This window comes from Crinia signifera, chromosome 4 (assembly GCF_055691185.1).
Source record: "Crinia signifera chromosome 4, ASM5569118v1, whole genome shotgun sequence".
In the NCBI taxonomy this organism is placed as follows: domain Eukaryota; kingdom Metazoa; phylum Chordata; class Amphibia; order Anura; family Myobatrachidae; genus Crinia; species Crinia signifera.
The window spans coordinates 206,002,103-206,021,635 of NC_139220.1; the positions used below are offsets into that span (position 1 = coordinate 206,002,103).

At 39.6% G+C, this 19,533-nt stretch overlaps 1 protein-coding gene across 11 annotated transcripts in view; it reads left to right on the forward strand.

Annotated features, from left to right (window-relative positions):
- Positions 1–19,533, forward strand: part of NEO1 (neogenin 1) — a 138,135-nt gene that overhangs the window by 82,392 nt on the left and 36,210 nt on the right. For all 11 annotated transcript variants that reach the window (XM_083183555.1, XM_083183556.1, XM_083183558.1 and 8 more), the window contains exons 2-3: positions 14,041–14,358; positions 18,213–18,488. In XM_083183555.1, the coding sequence (XP_083039681.1) occupies positions 14,041–14,358; positions 18,213–18,488 (594 nt within the window). The remainder of the gene's footprint in view (positions 1–14,040; positions 14,359–18,212; positions 18,489–19,533) is intronic.

The window sequence follows — 19,533 nt, forward strand, 5'->3', positions numbered from 1 at the left end:
TATTGAAAATGTGCGGTTTACTGATTAAGTAAGTTTGAGGATACGTTTATTATCAATTAACCTTATAATATATCCATTTTCTCACATGGAGTAGGAAGCCAAGCTAGTCATTTTATGCATGATACAAGTCTTGCTTTTGGTTTTTCTACAATGATTTCTGCTTTTAATATTTGGTGGCGCAGGGATTGGATATGTGTGCAGAGATGTTGCATGGGAATGGAGAAAGGAGGAGGGCAGATGGGGATGTGACCTGTGGGGCGGCCTTCCTGAGATAGAATTCCTATTTCTGAGTCGTGTGTTATTTGAACTTCATATGTCAGAGCAGGTCAGTGCTCTGTAATGTATACTGTGTAACTGCCAGGCAGCGTACACTCAGCCTAGCTGATGCTTGAGTCCCAGTGCAGACTTCCAGTAACCACAATTTGCTGCTACAGTACATAGATTTCATGTCCTGTTTGTTCTACTTCTGAAAGGAATATAAGAAAGTAACAGCTGTCTTTTGTGCATTACTCCTCCTTAGGATCATGTTCATCAGTATAAATTCCTTTAATAATATCTGAAAGCATTATATCTATTTGTCATTATCTTGTAGTCTTAACATAAGTTCTGAAGGAATTAAATATTGATGCTCACAGCTGTAATCTGATGTTTGGTGAATGTTATGTTTGTGGTGGTTCTGAATTGGAAGCAATGTGCTGCTATTATAAAGGCACCTCCCCAGCACAAACAGTAGTGATGGAGCTACATATATGCGGTGATGCTGTGCTGCTCTCCGATAGACGCATGGATGACGAGAAGTCAATTAACTATTTTACTGTCAGGAGGGAGACGCTGCCAAGGAGCCAAATAGCTAAATAATAATGCATCCTCTAACAAGTGTGTTTTTGTTGATTTTATTAATTAGCCATGGTCTGTTTGTCGCCTTAATGGAGACGAGAGTTCAGTAGTGTAATTACCAGCTTGAATCTGTAGTGGCAGAGTGACAGCTGAGTATCTGTTGGGGGAAGGGTGAGAACCTTTTCAATAGTCAGGTCTTGTCGTTTTAACCTGCGGTAGTGTTGAAAGCATCAGTCTAGAAGAAAAAAACTGACTTATAATTGAGGTTTTTAATTTGCTTTGTACTTAATACAAACCATTGATATACAGCTTATTTAAACACTCAGTACTTCAAAGCATTGAGAAACTCGGGGTAATGGTGATATGTGTCTTTAAAAAAAAAATCCCCATCTTTTACATGTATGAGTAAAGTTATACAATCTGTGTATACTGTGAGGACTATTAAGATGCACAGAATGTTCTGTTTATTTGTTCCACTGATTACTTCCTGATTGGTGAGTGCAGACTCCAAACAAGGTTTTTCAGCTGTTATTGAACTGAGATTGGCAGCAGTTGCCAGCAGGGGGTATCTAGCTTCTAAAAGCTGTGTTTCAGCATCACAAAGAAAAACAAGATTTTTCCCCTTTTAAGTATTGGGCCATTGATATATTCTATGCCATGTATTGGTAGCATGCATTTAATAATGAACACACACATTCACACAAACAAACTGTAGTCAGTCTGCTTGTTCAGTGTATAAGAGTGTACAGAACTGACAGTTTTCTTTACTTTCAAGAATATAAGCCATTCCTGAGTACAATAAGTAGATCTGTAGGCACAGAATTGTGCAATCTTTTAAATGCAGCCCTTCTAATTTGCAATTATCCTGAAATAATAGTGCGCTGAAATAAAAGCTTATTACTTGTGTGGGTACCATTGGATAGATCCATTATTACATCACTGATTGCCTTCGAGCTTCAGAAAAATAGTTTACTAATAATTACTGCAGAGTGAGTGCAACCAATTATTTTTCATTGCAAATGTGTATAAAGTCGTTCACACCCAGGAGCCTTTATAATCTGTTTATTTCTAATAATCTGTGCTACGGACCACACTTGCCAACATTTTCAATATAATCTATATCTTGTTACTGCATTTTGTCAATTCTTTGGTGAATATCAGTTTTTCCAAACTTTTTGGCTGGATTTGTAAGAAATATCTTGCATTTAGAAAACTAAAACATTATGCGGTTATTAAATATTGAACACTTAATGTCCAGGAACTTTTATTTCCAGGTACAAATCTCTAAAACCAGGGTAATTTGCAGAGCGTCTTCATTAAAGACAGAAAAACTAACTAGTTAGAGTTCTAGATTTTTCGAATGAAACCATACTTGGAGCATATTTAATTATGCTACAAAGTTGCCAGTCACATATGGTGAGAAGATGATTGCTAGCTAATATTCACCATTCTGTTGATCAGAATGGCAAAAACCTCCTCAGTTATAAACTGACAAAACTGAGGTGTAGTTTCATCTAGAACAGCGGGAGACATTCCGTGTATTGAACTACAAGCTCCTGCATGACTGATTTTGACACCTGAGTGTAAAAGAACTCTGGCAGAATATAATATTTTGCCATCAAAGATGAACTTTTTCAGGAACTATTGGTAGTTCTCTGAATGGGGTCGCCCACAGTTTAAAACACACTCCTTTAATGATAATGCCCCTAGTAGTGCTTAGAATAGGAACCATGTCACTCATCTTGTACCTGCAGCTTTTTATAAAAGAATGTCCATTTAAATCCATTGCAAAGCTATGAAAGTGTCCTATGGACCTAGTAATTGGCTATATGTTCCATATTGGTTAAGGACCCTTATTTCTTTTTTCACTGATAATTGGTTTGCCATAAACAAAGTGCATTTGCAGTGCGGTGAGTTCTAACCTTAGAATATAAATGCTTATGTTGGAGGAATGTGAATTTAAGCTGTACATTTCTGCTTTGAATTGTATAAGGAACTATGCTTTGTTGAGTTTATAGAGATGATAAATATTGCTGAATGGAAATGTGTATATGAAGTCTTGTTGAATTGAAAGCATTCAGCCCCAATGTACACTGATTTTTTTTTTATTGTCACTGGATGGAGCCTTGTTCGTCAGTTTGAGTAATGTCCCTGTTCTATAATAGCTGGGTTGCCATGGAAAACACAGAATGAAAAGGTTTAGCTAAACAAACAGCATCTTGATCTTCCCTACCCTCCTCCCAAGTGCACAGTGCTTTTGTTTCCTCTCTCTGTCACCCATGACTTCAGGGAGAAACCTTTGATTTGCTGTGTTTTTACACAGTTTTAACATGATTTAGTAGATGCATACATTTAGTTTTATAAAATACAACTGGTTTCATCTAATAAGGTTAAAGAAACTGGGGCAGTATGGATGGTGTAATGGGTTAGCATTACTGCCTCACAGCACTGTGCATAGTTTGTATATGCTCCCCTTGCTTGCGTGGGTTTCCACCGGGTTTTCTGGTTTCCTCCCACAATCCAACAATATACTGGTAGGTCAGTTGGCTCCCAACACAAATTAACCCTAGAATGAATGTGTCTGTGTTTATATGAGGTAGGGAAGTTACACTGTGGCAGGGACTGATGTGAATTTAATCTCTGTAAAGCGCTGCAGAATATTTGTGTGCGCTATATAAATAACTATTAATAAATTATAAGAAACACCAGGTGTAAAAAATGTTTAAATAAAAAAATAATCAAAAATCCTATAGCACTCTAACAGATTAAAAAAGGTTATCCTCTTTCACATGCACATCAATGTGGATGTATATATTGCTTGGCAAAGACTGCCAACTCTTTTCTATTTACCATGTTCAGTTTATTACCTGATCAATGATCAGTTTTATGGCTACTACTATTCTTAACTTGATGTTTATCCCTTTCTAAGAATTATAATAAGTGAATGGCAGTTTTTTTTTAATGTTATATATTAATATTCATATTCTTCAAAGCTTATTAAACTTTGTTTTCCCCTTTGTTTCAATTTTCGAAACGAAAGAAATGTATACAAGTGCCTACTTGAGTAAACAACTGAAAAAAAGTCCATATTGTAGAACAGTGTTTTAACCATTAAAGTTTATTATGTTTTTTTGCAACAAAAAAAAAAGAAAAGAAAGTAAGCTGAAATATCAAATGTCTGGTATAGTTCTTATTTCTCGCCAGAAATAAAAAAATCATGTAAGTTGAAAAACAGTAAGTTTAGTTCTATTTATGGAAATATTTGTCCACAAACACAGAATGCCCTCAATGTTTATAACGCAGATATATTAATTTACTTTGCTCCATACCTAAAAAGTGAGCCCTTTTCACTTTTGTGAACTGATTGTGATGGATTGTATTGCACAATGTCCCCCAGAAGTGGATATAGCCTCCAAACTTTCAAGCGTTCCCTGAAAACTCACCTCTTCAGGCAAGCCTATCATATTTAAGTTCTACACGCATAACCCTCTGAGGCACTTATGTATTGTAAAGCTTCCCTTCTGGACTTGTAGCTTGGTGGGACTGCTATGCTATTACTGGTGCCTGTCCTTGTTTTTTCCCTCCTATGTCCCTATAGATTGTGAGCTTGCAGCAGGGCCCTCCTACCTCCAAGTCTGTCTGTTGTTACCCAGTTTGTTTTATCACTGTCTACTATTGTAAAGTGTAAATAATAAATAAACAAATATAAGAATTTATGGTAAGGTCTTTATATTGCATAATGTCCACAGAAGTGGACATATGATTTAACATCAACTGTGAAAACTAAATTGAGTTGGTACGTTTAGCCACCGCGTTAGGCTAAACCAGATCATAATGACCGTGATTCGTATGTAAAAGATCAACTGCATATTGTCCAGCAATCTCCCCTCACTACAGATGGGAGATCTGGCATGATATGACAATTCAATATGGCCCTTAATATCAGCAAATTTAATGTTGACATTGTGGACCTTTTTAGATAGTATAGTCACTTGGTATGTAGCTACTTTTTGTAATGAGTGTCACAAAGTGAAAACTATTGCAGTGATTTAATTTTTTTGATCCATTTAGATGTCCCAAATGTTCATTTTTCCCCCATTTTAGTGTTACCTATATAAAGTTTTTTTATTGTATCTAATTAAATATAATAAATGCTCTCAATATTCAGTACTTCAGTACATTATTTTATGCATGACCATTAGGTAAACTGTAGTTAAATCTAATTGTTAATGAAGTGTTAAATTAGCACATAATGTGGTTGATTCAATATGGGGCACAGTGAATAGCGCCGGTAGGGAGTTTCCGCAGTTATTATAATCAGTGCGCCGCTAACTCAGACTAGTGTATTTCTACTCCCACCCATCCTGGGCTGCGGCGATGTTTTAAGTCCTAAGTGCCAAAGGGCACTTAAGTGGGATAATGCCTGTACTCTGACTAATTACCCGCAAGTTGCGGCATTCTCCAATTTAGCAGCACGCTGATTAGAATAGCTCAGGGAGCTCCCTCCTGGTGCTGTTCACTGCACATCATATTGAATCAACCCATTGTATTTACCACATTTATGTATTCCCATCGCATTGTTTTTTCCCCTTTAAGATTACAATATGCCAATGATTTTCCAATGAGAACTAGAGTTTATAATCAATCCACATTCCTCATTGTTTTGGGTAAACCATCAAGCTTTATAAGGATTTGTCTGCCCTTTTTAAAATACCTCAGAAAGTAACACTATTTCAGACAAAGGTACCTTTGTCTGAAATAAAGTTACTTTGTGCATTTAAATATGCTCATTGGCAATGTGCATAAAGTATAAGGAACGCATGGAAAACATTCATGTGTGCCAGCCGCCAGGTTACAAGGTTAACTTTCCATAGGGTTTGGTGTGTGATAACTACAGGAGGAGGCTATCCTGCTCTCCAGTATTTCATCACCAAGAAACCATTGTTCCATAATAACTAGAATTCTGTATTTTATTTAGTGTTTTTGGCTATTAATTGATAAAAAAGAATTAATAAAGCTTGCATAAAGTTAGTCTCGTGAAATCATCTAATGCTACTTTGGTACTTATGTAGTATCTGGGCTGCCGATTTCTAAATCGGGTCGGATCGGGAGATCGCATCGCATCGCATGCGACCATGCGATGCGATGCGATGCGATGACCCGATTTTTCCATAGGAATCAATGTTAAAATGGACTGAGTCCATTTTAACATGGAATTCAATGGGAAAAATGGGTCCTTTTCATACCCCTACTATCCAAGTGGGCATGGAGTTGGATATAAACCTGTGGCGAGCGTAGCGAGCCACCGAGCCCGAAGCGTGGCGAGCGAAGCGAGCCCCGCGAGGGGACGAATACCGTCCCCTCGCGGGGCTCGCTTCGCTCGCCACGCTTCGGGCTCGGTGGCTCGCTACGCTCGCCACAGGTTTATATCCAACTCCATGCCCACTTGGATAGTAGGGGTATGAAAAGGACCCATTTTTCCATAGGAATCATTTTAACATTGATTCCTATGGAAAAATCGGGTCATCGCATCCGATATCGGATGCGATGCGATATCGCATCGCATCGCATCTGATTGTATGCCTTAACTTAAGGCATACAATCAAAAAATCGGCAGCCCAGATACTACATAAGTACCGCTACTTTTCCTCTTTTGGTTAAATATTCCAGCTATAAATGTGACTGTGTTTGGCTGCCCTGTTGCCCTAGAACCTCAAAGTCTTGCTTTGTGGTCATTTTTATATTTCAATAGCTACTGCCATACCAGGAGCCATCACATCATTAAGTATTTTTAAGGGTACAAAACCGTAGGTGTACTACAGTAAATGTTCTCCTACTCTGCTCATTTAGTAAATGCTACCATCCTGTCACTGGAAACTCTTATTCTCTTCTTTAATTTTTTTGTTCTGTGCACGGTGTTATGGTGGGTCTGCGAGAAACTCCTGGCGCCAATTCTCCAATGAATTTTCATGTGAAGAAGTTTGTGCATAGTCTGCTCCGCATGAGACCGGATGAGACAGTTATGGTGAGAAGCCAGTAAAAGAGACCTGAAGGACAGACACATCAGTCCTCACTGCAGGGGTTCGGCCATTGGGGGGTATCTTCACACATTCTTTCCACAGAGGTCAGGAAGACTCTCTAGGTCATGACATTCATGATCAGCCAGTGCAGTAAACATTTACATTCTCTTGTGTGAGGACTATTGCTTCAACATTAGCAATGCACAATCTCTTTCTATACACTGCTATAGTATTCCTTCCAGTGAGGTTGAAGCTTAAGGGCAGTATTCAATGTGATTATTCTCCGTGCATGGCGAGCGGTTTTTTTCGCTCGCCGTGTTTTTGCGGAGATTCTCCATGTTTGGAGACTCTCCGTGACGGCACTTTATACACTATTCAATGTGACTGATACTCGCCGCCCCTCTCGGCGAGTATCAGCCAATCCGGCGTATGAGGTGACGCCGCAGGGAGCCCGAGGACGGTGGCAGGCAGGGAGATGGAAGTCTCCCTGCCTGCCCCTGAACGTATGTGGGGGCATACTATATATATTTTTTTTAATTAAATATATATTCATGTGCTATAAGCACATGAATAAAAATAGCATGCCCTTTAACCGATTAAAATTCCTGATTTTATTACACCAAAATTAAAACAAAAAACCTTTTATTGTAAAAGTTCACATTCCACTTCTCCATGAAAAGATAGAGAATTGCTACACGGAGAGACACAGCGAAAATCACTTAGAAAGACGGCGAGAAGTGCACGTTGAATAGGGTTGTTCGCTTTTTGAGAGCAAAAGTCTCCGTCCAACGCGAGAAAAGCACAAACTCGCCATAAAACACGGATAATTTTTCTCATTGAATACTGCCCTAAATCTAACATTTTAGATGTTGCAATGTAGTATATACATAGTGGATGATGTCACAGGATGCAGCACTTTCCATCTACTCATTAAATTCTATTACTTTGGGAACTCCAGATACTGGAGAGCTGTAAAATGCACTAGTATCCTGACAAAGGTCATGTGTCAGCTGCACATTTAATATTCCTGGTTCTGATTTACTGGCATAAGGAGGGATTCATTTAGAGCCATTTTGGCAAATCTAGGAGCCAGGTCAACCTTATCAAGGGGTTAGCGAAGAGAAATCCCTAAAAAATTGGAATCGCTTAACTTATGTTTTTTTTTTAAATTACAGGTATTTATTATTTTTAAGTGACAGATTATTAAATCTCCTGAAAAATAATAGCTAACTCTTCTATTGTGTACAATACAGAACACAGCACTGTGTGGCTAGTAAATGGTAAGCAAATGCTATATATACTGTACATGCAAAACCAAATTGGTTACATGGACTGTCATAAGAGCTTGAAGGGGTTTTCAATTGCATGAGACATTAATTTATTAACCTTAACAAGCAACGGTTACTAATTGAATGGACCCCAATAAGTTCAGTTAAGTAAATATATATATATATATATATATATATATATATATATATATATATACACACACACATATACACAATGCAAAATAATGAAACAAAATCAGATGGGTTTTGCTACGGCTTACTTAAAAGGAATTGCCAGCAAAGTGCTTTTTTATACAATGCAAAAGGCTGCATTAAAGTATTCCATACTGAATGTAAATGAGTTCTCACTTGGTACTGTGCTAGTGCCTCATTGTCAGTGTGCGTTCTCACAGGGTACTTTTGGGGTTGCTACACACAGGACAGGTCCTCCTTGCATGTGCCTCTCGCCCTCCCCCTCTGTGCTCTGCTGTACATACCCACACTCTGCCTGCAGCTCCTTAAAAATGCAACTTGCTGAGCCCAGGGTAACCATGGAAACGAGTGGCATGGGACTTCTAACTGCCCTCCCCCCTTCTATTATATACATGTCTGAGGAGGGGGTGTGTGATTTGTGGCATGTATATGGTAGCAGGGGAGGGGGGGCTGTTATTGTGCTTTGGGGTATTGCAACAGCTCTCTGATGGATGGTGGAGATGCTGACACATTATACAGGGTGAAGAAGCACTATTTCTCACAGGGAATTAGCTGGCCCTGGAAATACATTATTTGTGTATTCATTTTAATATGCTGATGTTTCATGTACATGTTAACCCGGGACGGTGTGCTAGTTTTTCACTTTGATCTCTGCGTAGATTTGTCTACCTGGATGTTTTACATCGCTGTGGAATTTTAATTTGCGTGTCAAAATAGTCTTGCTTTATAATTAATGAGAATTTTTGGTTTTAGTTGTATCTGGTGTTTAAAAAAAAAATCTTCTGTTCTTTGTTGTTTTCTCTGTAGGCCTCATTTAGATTTAGCCAACACAGCTGAAATTGCTCCTGAAGAAAGTCGAAATAAAATATAGTTTTGTATACAGTGGCTTTATGGTTGGTTTTTGCATGTAGTGCTCACAAGTAGCATTCTCCTTATAAGTGCTGTCTGCGTATTGCCAAGGTAGAAAAGTGCACCTTCTAAAACTCCTCTATGCTAATGTGGAAATTCTGAAAGGGCAATTCAGTTCTCTGTGACATCCGGCTGCGCATGTTACTGCTTTCAGTGGTAAGCAAACTAGATTCATTATACTGTGCACCTTGATGGGGTGTGAGTAAAAATGATAAATCACTGTTCTTGAAGTACTCTGCAGCGCCTCACAAAGAATTGAGTCACCTGATGAGAGTTGAATTACATCCTTCTCTATATTAACCCCCTGTTGCTGCTGCTTAGCACTTTGAATGAAAGGGAGCAGAGCAAGGTAGCACCTGTATGGTACGGGATGCAGGCGAGTTCTCAGCAGAGTTCTCAAATCTGCATACAGAACACTTTGGGATTTCTCCTGAGCCAAAGAAACATAAGAAATCTCTTGGTTTATGCATATTTACCTACTGCACTTGGCACTTTGTAAAGCACTTATAAGCAGCAATGTGACAAGCTTTATAAATTATGTGCAAATGTTTTGAAAGACTGTAAACATGTGCAGTTTTTTTGTTTAACTTCATTTATACCGTTTTTATATTAAATTTAATTGAATTTAAAGGAATAGTGCACTGTGACTGATTTGAATGTACTGTATTTTACATAAATCTCTATTAATTGCACATAAGTGCCATAATAGTATAAATATTCAGTCCAGCTTAAAGATCCTGGATGGAAGTCCAAATGCTTCCATCGGCATGTGTACCGATTCTTTATACCCGCAGGTATGTCAGGGGATTGATAAACACATGCCCAAAGTGTCCTTGTGCCAAGGTTCGTACTGGTGTAAGTATGCTTGATAATGATGACAACCAGGTACTTGGATAGAGGCTAAGGGGGGTAATCAATCCTGGCTGCTATTTCTGATGTCTGAAATAGCGTCCGTCGCCTATTCAATGATGACGTGTCTGACAGCATTGAAGGCAGTTTCCCAAAAGGCAGCTGATTTGTCAAATTCTCTGCCATTTTTCATCAATCTGCTGCATTTTTCACCAAACCTTGGACTTAATGACCACTCGACAGTTGGAACATTCCGAGTTCCTGTCGGAGAGAACGAAAGCGTCCTGGGATTCCGACTGTCAGGACGTTCAGACAGTCTGAATCCCAGATTGTATAATACCCCACTAAAACTCTCTAAACAAATATCTGCATTTTGTTCAGAGCATGCAATGCGTTTGTGCAGTGCGCCCCTCTGTGTTTAATACATTAAACAATCTTTCCATTAGCATTTACTTTGCCTGAAAACCGCTAAATACTTGTAATGTCCAGGTTTGGGGGCTTTAGGTTCACAAACTCCGGACTTTTCACACAACGTTTTGTTGTACCTCTGGAGGCTGCAAGCTCTGATAGACAGCCATTCATATATATGCCCAACATGGGACATTCAGCAAAGTTAAATCCCACCCCTTAAATTAAGTACACCATAATGTGGTTCTTATAAAATCCAATGGTTTACATTTTTGTGAATCAGTAGTACAGTGGTTCCTAAACTTGATCAAGGTGCCCTAAAGCTGGGAACCTTGGTCTGTGCACATTCACTGGGAAAACAGGAAATGTCCGTTCACACACATTGTTTATATCTGTTTGATTTCACCATTTTATCTGAACAATCTTGTCTGTTCTCCAGAATTTGGGATCCAATGGTTGATTGTTAGTTGTCCCCATATGTTTACAGATGTTTGTTCCTACCATGCAGGTTGAACAGACAAATCATTAGGTGTTTGCCCAGGTTACTGGTAGGGCTCTTGCAGCATATGGGAAATTGGCTATACAGTAGGAGGTGTCAATCGGTGTACAGTTGGTTGTTGTCTTTCTAAGCTCTTTTTCAGTAAGTGTTGCTGCTACCTGTCCTGTTTAATAATAATTGATTATGTGACATGTAACAGTGTGATAGCTCTTCTCTGGGATCTATCTAACCACTGTCATGCTGTTTAAAGGAAATTCTAAGTAGGGGGGGTGGGGGGGGGGGTGGTGTAGGACATGATCTGACTGCCCTTACACAGACGTGTTATGGAAGAACTGCTGAGCGAGCTGAATATCACAGTGGGGAGAAGTGAGTTGGCATGCTGCTGTTGTGCCATCCTCGGTCTATGCCATTGTTTGCACTGCTTATTAAGTGTTCTATTCTACAGCCGAACAGATGTTCAAAATGCCAAGAGCAACATCAGCCATTCTTCCACCAGACACACCAAGACCGTGTTACTGCACGCATCGCATTTATTTTAGAACATGTTCAAAATAAGCCTACTTTATTTAGTGATATTATTATACTATAATGAAGTATCCTACACTATTTATTTATCGATCGTTCATATATATATATATATATAGGGACTATTGTACATGTTTTATCTTTGACAAACAAGATCAACAAAATAAACAAGTTACTGGACGAACTGTATCCATTTGCTTCACTTGACAACAGTTCATCTTATTTATGGACATTATCTACAAAATATAGACACCACACCACAATTGTGTATATATATATATATATATATATATATATATATATATATATATATATATATATATATATATATATATATATATATATATATATAGCAACAGTTCAGCCAGCGGCACTCGCATATAACAAAAACACTGACTCAGCGAGCTCAGTTGAATGACATGTTTCGGTTTTATTAACCGTCCTCAGATATATATATGTGTGTGTGTGTGTATTTATACTATTAGAGAGACTAATTTTATTAATTACCAGTTATTTATATAGCGCATACATATTCTGCAGCGCTTTACAGAGAATATTTGAACATTCACCTCAGTCCCTGTCCCAGTGGAGCATGTGGTATTCCCTACCACATGTTCATTCACACAGACATTCTAGGGTTATTTTGTTGGGAGCCAATTAACCTACTAGTAGGACACTGGGGGAAACTCATGCAACCATGGGAGTATATACAAACTCTGCACAGTTAGGACCATGGTGGGAATAGAACCCATGACCTCAGTGCTGTGAGGCAGTAATGCTAACCATTACACCATCCATGCTGACCCTATTTTGTCATTTATAACTGTTCCTGCACACTTGTAGCTTACTGTCTAAAATCCCTAATAAAAAAATGCACGCAAACACACTTGGGTACATGTAGTCAGCATCCAATTAACCTTACCAATATGTTTTGAAGTGTAGCATGAAACCAGAGTACACAGAGGAACACCATGCAGTTACAGGGGGAATAGGACCCCAATGCCATAAAGCCACAGTGCTAACCATATGAAGGGAAATGTGTCAGACACCATTGTGTTTTCAGCACCTTTTAAACAATTTTGAATAGTAATTTTGTAGAAATTATTTCTATGAGGTCATAGTTATTGCAGGGCCCATTTATCTCCTGTTATCACAGCCCTCTTCTCTTGCACTTCAATTACAGCTCTCTTCTACTCGGGGACTGTCTATACCCTCATCTCTTTTCACTCAGAATCTTTCATCTCTTCCAATTAGCACTTACCCTTAATAGTACACTGACAACTACTTTGCTAATGTACATCTCTGCTGTATTGTGTACTAAGAGTTGTGATGCCTTTTTTTTACCCGTACTTCGCCGGTGGCCAAAAGAACCACTTTCCACAGTCTTCTATTGTGGAATGTGGTTCATACACCCCCCCCCAATCAAATGTTCCTGGTAAGTCAGTTTTTATGCGCTGAGCTATTTTCCTGCCAATGAAAATGTACTGTGTGTATGCGCTGAGCTATTTTCCTGCCAGTGTGTATGCACTGAGCTATTTTCCTGCCCCGTGTGTATGCGCTGAGCTATTTTCCTGCCCCGTGTGTATGCGCTGAGCTATTTTCCTGCCCCGTGTATGCATGTTGAGGTGCTTAGTGCAAACATTGCTTAATCAAGGCAGCAAAGTTTTACTGTTGTTGGCAGTATGGATCTTTTCCCATTGATAAATGCCTCTGTATTTAGTTGGTTAAGCTCTACATGGCAAGCATATGGCTTTTAATGTTCATATTGACTAATGCAGAGGTAACTAATGCAGAGGTAAAAGCCTCTCCGCATATAATAAACTTTACAAAGTACTTGATTGAAAGATGATTAATTAAAAGGGGATGCAGTTTAAATCCCGGGGGCTGGAATCCCGACCGCCGAAATCCCGACACTTTCTCCCTCCGTGGGTCTCCACGACACCCCTGGAGGGAGAATAAATTAGCATGCCGAGCGTAGCGAGGCACCGGGCCCGCTGCGTGGCGAGCGCAGCGAGCCCGCAAGGGGGGGCAATCCACGTCCCCCCCTTGTCGGGATTTCGGCGGTTGGGATTCCGGCGGCGGGATTTTGAGCGCCGGGATCGCGACCGCCGGGATTTCATACTGAATCCATTAAAAGTATACGCAGAGCGATTGTATACTTCCCAGTACCATAAGGTCCCTGAAAGTAAATAGTATATTTTGTTTTCTTTAATACAGTTTAGAATTGGTTTTAGTTTTGTTATTTGTTTTACAGTACCAGTGAATTTATACCATATACGACTGCAAGTTCAGAGCCGAGCCTGGGTGACTTCCCTGAACAATAGCGTTAATGATATGGTTCGGTGTGTATGCACTAAATCGTTTGTCCGGGAGTTCAGGATATATCACTTAACGTTATCGCTCAAGGAGCATATTATAGAGTGTACCCAGCTTTAGGGGAGAAACTAAACATTGCAGCATTTATTATCTTTTCACTGATCATACTAAATTATATCCTTTTTGTCTTTGACAGGCTCGGGGTTCAGGACGTTCACCCCTTTTTATTTCCTGACGGAGCCGGCAGACACTGTGACACTTCGCGGAACTCCTGCAATTCTAAACTGTTCTGTATATGCTGAGCCAGCAGCAAAGATTGAGTGGAAAAAAGATGGAACTTTTCTAAATTTGGTATCTGATGATCGGCGCCGGGTTCTTCAAGATGGGTCTTTGTTCATTACCAGTGTGGTACACTCCAAGCACAACAAGCCAGATGAGGGTGTCTATCAGTGTGTGGCTACAGTGGACAGTTTGGGCAGTATCGTAAGTCGCACTGCGCGGCTCTCTGTTGCAGGTGAATACCCCACATAGTATTGTTGTGCGTTTGTTTGTGTGTCTAAGAATAAACAAACATTAACTTGGGAATGGCACATTCTAAACAATAAAAGCACTGCAGTCATGGAATAGTGTCATTTAAATACAAAAGGTTTTAGTTCTAAAGCACTGGAATGTTTGTTCAGCTTACTAATATCAATAATGCAGTGTGCAATATGGTGAATGAATCCAGTAAACGTTTTACGTGTAATAAAAATAGAGAGAGGTGACACTTAGGGCTGAATTCAGTTGTCTTGTCGATCACCCAGTAGTTACGGAGGCTTGTGTGTGTGCGACATACATTTGTGTGTGTGACGTGAGCCCAAACCACAATTGAATTGTAACAATTACTTGGGTGTATAAACATTCATTTTTAAGGTGTGTGTATATACGGTGTGATTTTAGCTTACAATTTTGACTATATAGTCAAAATTGTATAGAAAGTTAGCTTGCTGCCACGATTTGCGGTCCCATGAGGTTGATATTGCATGCATAAATCGGCTCTGTGGGCAATGCAATCAATTTTGACTATATCGCTTTGTAGGGTTCTGGGCTGTGAGGAGTACAAGGGAAATTGCTGAACAAGGTGCTTTTGTGGGTACTCATTTGGAGCAATAATTGAGTTGCTCTGACAGGGTCAATTTGGGCAAAAAAAAAAATCCAACTTAGTACTGCACTCCAATTACATGATAGCAGTCTGTAGGTTTGGTAGTAACACTCAGAAAATGCAAGCCAAAAGTCTTCATGCCTTTGTACACAAGCCTTAGGGGGAAATTTACTAAGATGTGAGTTCTATTTCACATGGGATATTGCTTTGTACAACCAATCAGATCCTGTCTATCTTCTAGACGGTGCTAAATAAATTAGTAGATTCTGATTGGTTGCCCATAGCAACATGCCATGTGAAATAGACCTCCCAGCTTAGTAAATTTCCCCCTTAAGGTCTATTCACGTCTCCCCTATTCTTTCCCTAAGCAAAACTTCAAGGAGTTGATGGAAGTTGTTTAAAATCTTTCAACAACTGTTTTTTTTTTCTTTTCGTTTTTTTGTACTCTTGTTTACTCCATGATTGTACACTCGCATGCTGTAATCAAGTGAGTCAATGTGGCTTTATTGCTAAGGTACTCAGAGTGGATAAGCAGGAGTGGGAGTACCACAAGCTCATAATGAACAGATCTCTGGTAAGGTCTGTTGGTATCACTAATTGGGTACTTGTTTCCTAGCACGGCGCCCACGATATTCAGTCTTATGGCATTGTATTCAATTTAAAATTGTATATGGCATACAATGCAGTGCAATGCGATTTTAAATTGTATAAGCACCCTAATGGTTTTTTTTAATGTTAAATGGTCCCCCTATACGATTTTTAATTGTATAAGCACCTTAATAGGTGCTTACAATGTTAAATGCACCCCTACGCCACCGCCACTATCCACGCCAACCCGAAGCGTGGCGAGCGCAACGGAACACGCCCTCCGACCTTTTCATACCCCCACTATCCACGCCAGCGTGTAGTTGATTTTATATAGTGTGGCGAGCACACGCGCATTACTTCACATGTATTCCACATCCCCTCGCGGGGCTCGCCACGCTTCGGGCTCGGTGGCTCACTGTGCTCGCCACATTATATAAAATCAGCTCCACGTTGATGTGGATAGTGGGGGTATGAAAAAATCAGAGGACGCGTACCGCCGCCCCTCAGGGGCTCGCTACGCTTTGGGTTGGCGTTGATAGTACGGGTGGCGTGGGGGTACTTTTAACATTGTAAGCACCTATTACGGTGCTTATACAATTATTTATCTTATAGGGGGCACATTTAACATTGAAAACCCCCATTAGGGTGCTTATACAATTTAAAATCGTATACCATTGTATATGCCATACAATGGCATACAATTCGATGATATACAATTTAAAAATGTATAACATCGGCTAACATCGCATCGCATACCAGCGTATGCCTTATGGTATGGTATGTGATGGGCGCCGTGCTAGGAAACAAGTACCAATAATTGTATTGTATGGTCTGTATGAGGTGATTGGTTACACAGACTCCACATTCACATCCAGTACAGTTACTACTACCTGCTTTGCCGCCCTTTGCTGGTTTTAGCCTTTTTTTTCCCCACTTTTGCTTTTTGACTTGCACATCCTCCATTTTTTTCTAAAGGAAGATGATGTGAATGAACTGAAATATTTAATTAAAAAAAAACTTCATAAATTGGCTGTGATATTTGTGTCTTTTTCACACATAAATATATCAGATTTTTTTGATGTAGTCAAGCTAATGAAAAGACCTTGCCAACATGGATGACATCCTACCTAAACTCTCTGGACGCATTGGTATTAATCTGTAGCCAATCTGACTCATTAGGGAAATGGCTACTAGCCTTAAAGTATCACTCAGAATTTCAGTATGCCTCATATTCCAGACTTTTTATCCTGCAGTTATTGTAATTTAACATATCTCTCTGAGGTGCTGCGTTGTAGTCTCTTGTGCCCTTGTCCCACCACTCAGGTGATGCAGGTGTTTTATTGCTTGAAAATGAGCTGTCTATTTAGTATGTTGCAAACCAGCACTATTGCAACTCAAGGATAACTTATTGTACCATGTATAACCCCTTAATGAGAACTAATGTTCTTTACATATTTAAATCAAATACAAAGTTTTATGTCATACACATCATTTTGTACTGCCCTCTGTCCTCCTCATGCATACAGATGCACAGATCTCATTTATCCAACTAACAATTCTCTTGTGTATATGCATACATTGTCCTAGGCATCTAAATCAACTAAAACTCCACTTTTGTGAAACCATAGAAATGTACAGTATGTTCGACATTCAGGAAGGTTGACATGGGTTATTATGTTGACATGGATTTTTTCCCCCGCTTTTTTCTCTGAGCCGATGTGCTGACAGGTGGTATTTCATGCTCTACCATCCACTAGGTCGTGGTGGGAGAATAAAATAGTGTGCCGAGCGTAGCGCTACATTTTATTGTCCATGTCGACATTCGAACAAAAAAAGGTGAAAAATCCTATGTCAAACTAATGCTCCTGTCGACCATCGTGCATGTTGACCGAGTGGTGTCGACCTAGTGGTGTCAACCTAGTTGCTGTCTTCCCAATAATCCATACCCAAATGTATGTTCGCAAACATGCCGGTTTGGTACTTGATCCTGCCTTTTTGTCATAAAAACTTTTAAAGTATAATTTGGGAAGTCAGAAAGATGGAGGGCTCTTTTTGACATTGCTTTTTTCAACGCAGCATGGAAAATATGCAAAACTAATTTTTATTTATTTTATTCATACGTATAGTTGCTACTCATACTTTTTTTTGTCATTTTTAGCACTCCATCAGTCTAGGGCTATGTTTTGTCTTCCTCACCCCCAGTTATGGTATTGTGTATGGATTATGGCATAGGACTGCAATTGCAGGGAAGCTTTTGGTGAATATAAGGGGATTATGGGACAGAGACATTTAAAATGTTTTTTTTTTTTTTGTAAGTGCATGCTGAGCACTACAGAGATAGTAGTACCTTTTTATTGAAGCTGCATTAAATCACGTAAAGAGGATTAAGTCTGTATATTTACGAGATACAAAGGGAAACCTTAGAACAGTTTGCCTTTCTCTGTGGGTGTTAATCATCTCTTATGTTGCATGCACTTGACAAGCAAAAATTGGTAGGGATTTGACTAAGATGAAGAGCTTGGTATTGACAAGTGTGTGATGCGTGATTTGATTGGATTGTTTGTGTAGATAGGTGTCCTTAATTCATCTATCAACTCACTTTTTAATATTTGTGTCTTTTTTATTTACTGTGGTTTTAGGCCTTCCACGGTTTGCCAGCCAGCCAGAGGCCTCTTCGGTATATGTTGGCGGTAGTGTGGTATTAAGTTGTGACGTCAGTCCAGAATTGGTGGCATTTGTTCAATGGGAGCAGGACCGATCCCTCCGAGACCTGGATGATAGGGTCGTGATGCTGCCTAATGGCAGCCTCATCATAAGCAATGCTAATGAGAGTGATGCTGGTGTGTACCGCTGTGGAGTGGGCAGCGGAGCAGCCCTGAAGTACAGTGAGGAAGCGGAGATCAAAGTTCTTCAAGGTAAAGTTAGATTAAAACATTTCACTCAAGTATTCAAGAACATTCTTGTCCTGTTGCTCACATTGTATACTGTCAGTTTACAGAAACAAATAGCTACAATGGGTGTTCTCATATACAATGCTCACATTAGCTCATGGCAATTCCTAAATACTGAAACAAAAGCTAATGCACACATCATCGTATTAGCTTTATCCCTGTTTTATTAAAGAAAATTCCATTGGGTACTTGTTTCCTAGCACGGCGCCCCCAATTTTGATTGTATTACATCTTATACAATCGCATCTCATGCAATATAGCGGCATATGATGCGATCCGATTTTTAGCCTGATGGGTGCTTTTAATGTTAAATGCACCCCCATTGGCAACGCCACCCCTACTATCAACGCCAACCTGAAGTGTGGCGAGCGCAGCGGTACACGTCCTCCGACCTTTTAATACCCCCACTATCCACGTCGGCGTGTATTTGAGCCTGAAGTTGAGCCATGCTTCGGGCTTGATGGCTTGCTACGCTTGCCACACTATGTAAAATCAACTCCACGCCGGCGTGGATAGTGGGGGTATGAAAAGGTCGCTGTGCTCGCCACACTTCAGGGTGGCGTTGACTATGGGGGGCCATTTAACATTGTAAGGACCCATCAGGGTGCTTGTACAATCAAAAATCGTATACGATCGGCATACGATGCCATTGTATGGCATACAATGCGATGCAATATTTTATTGTACAATATTGCATCGCATACCATCGTATGCCTCATTTAGTGTAATGGTATACAATGCAATGGGCGTCATGCTAGAAAACAAGTACCTTCCATTGATTAAAATGATGCTTACTCTTTATTGCACAGTAATAATTAATCTGTGTCTTAATATCAAAAGACAGCACAATTTATTGTGAAGTGAATACATTTCAGTCACTATTTCAGGGGATTTAAACAGGTAGGCAATGTAACAAATGAAGAAGGTAAGTCAGCTGCTTGGTTGCATAGGGAGAGGTACCAGCAGTAGATAGAAAGACATACCGTATATACTCGAGTATAAGCCGAGT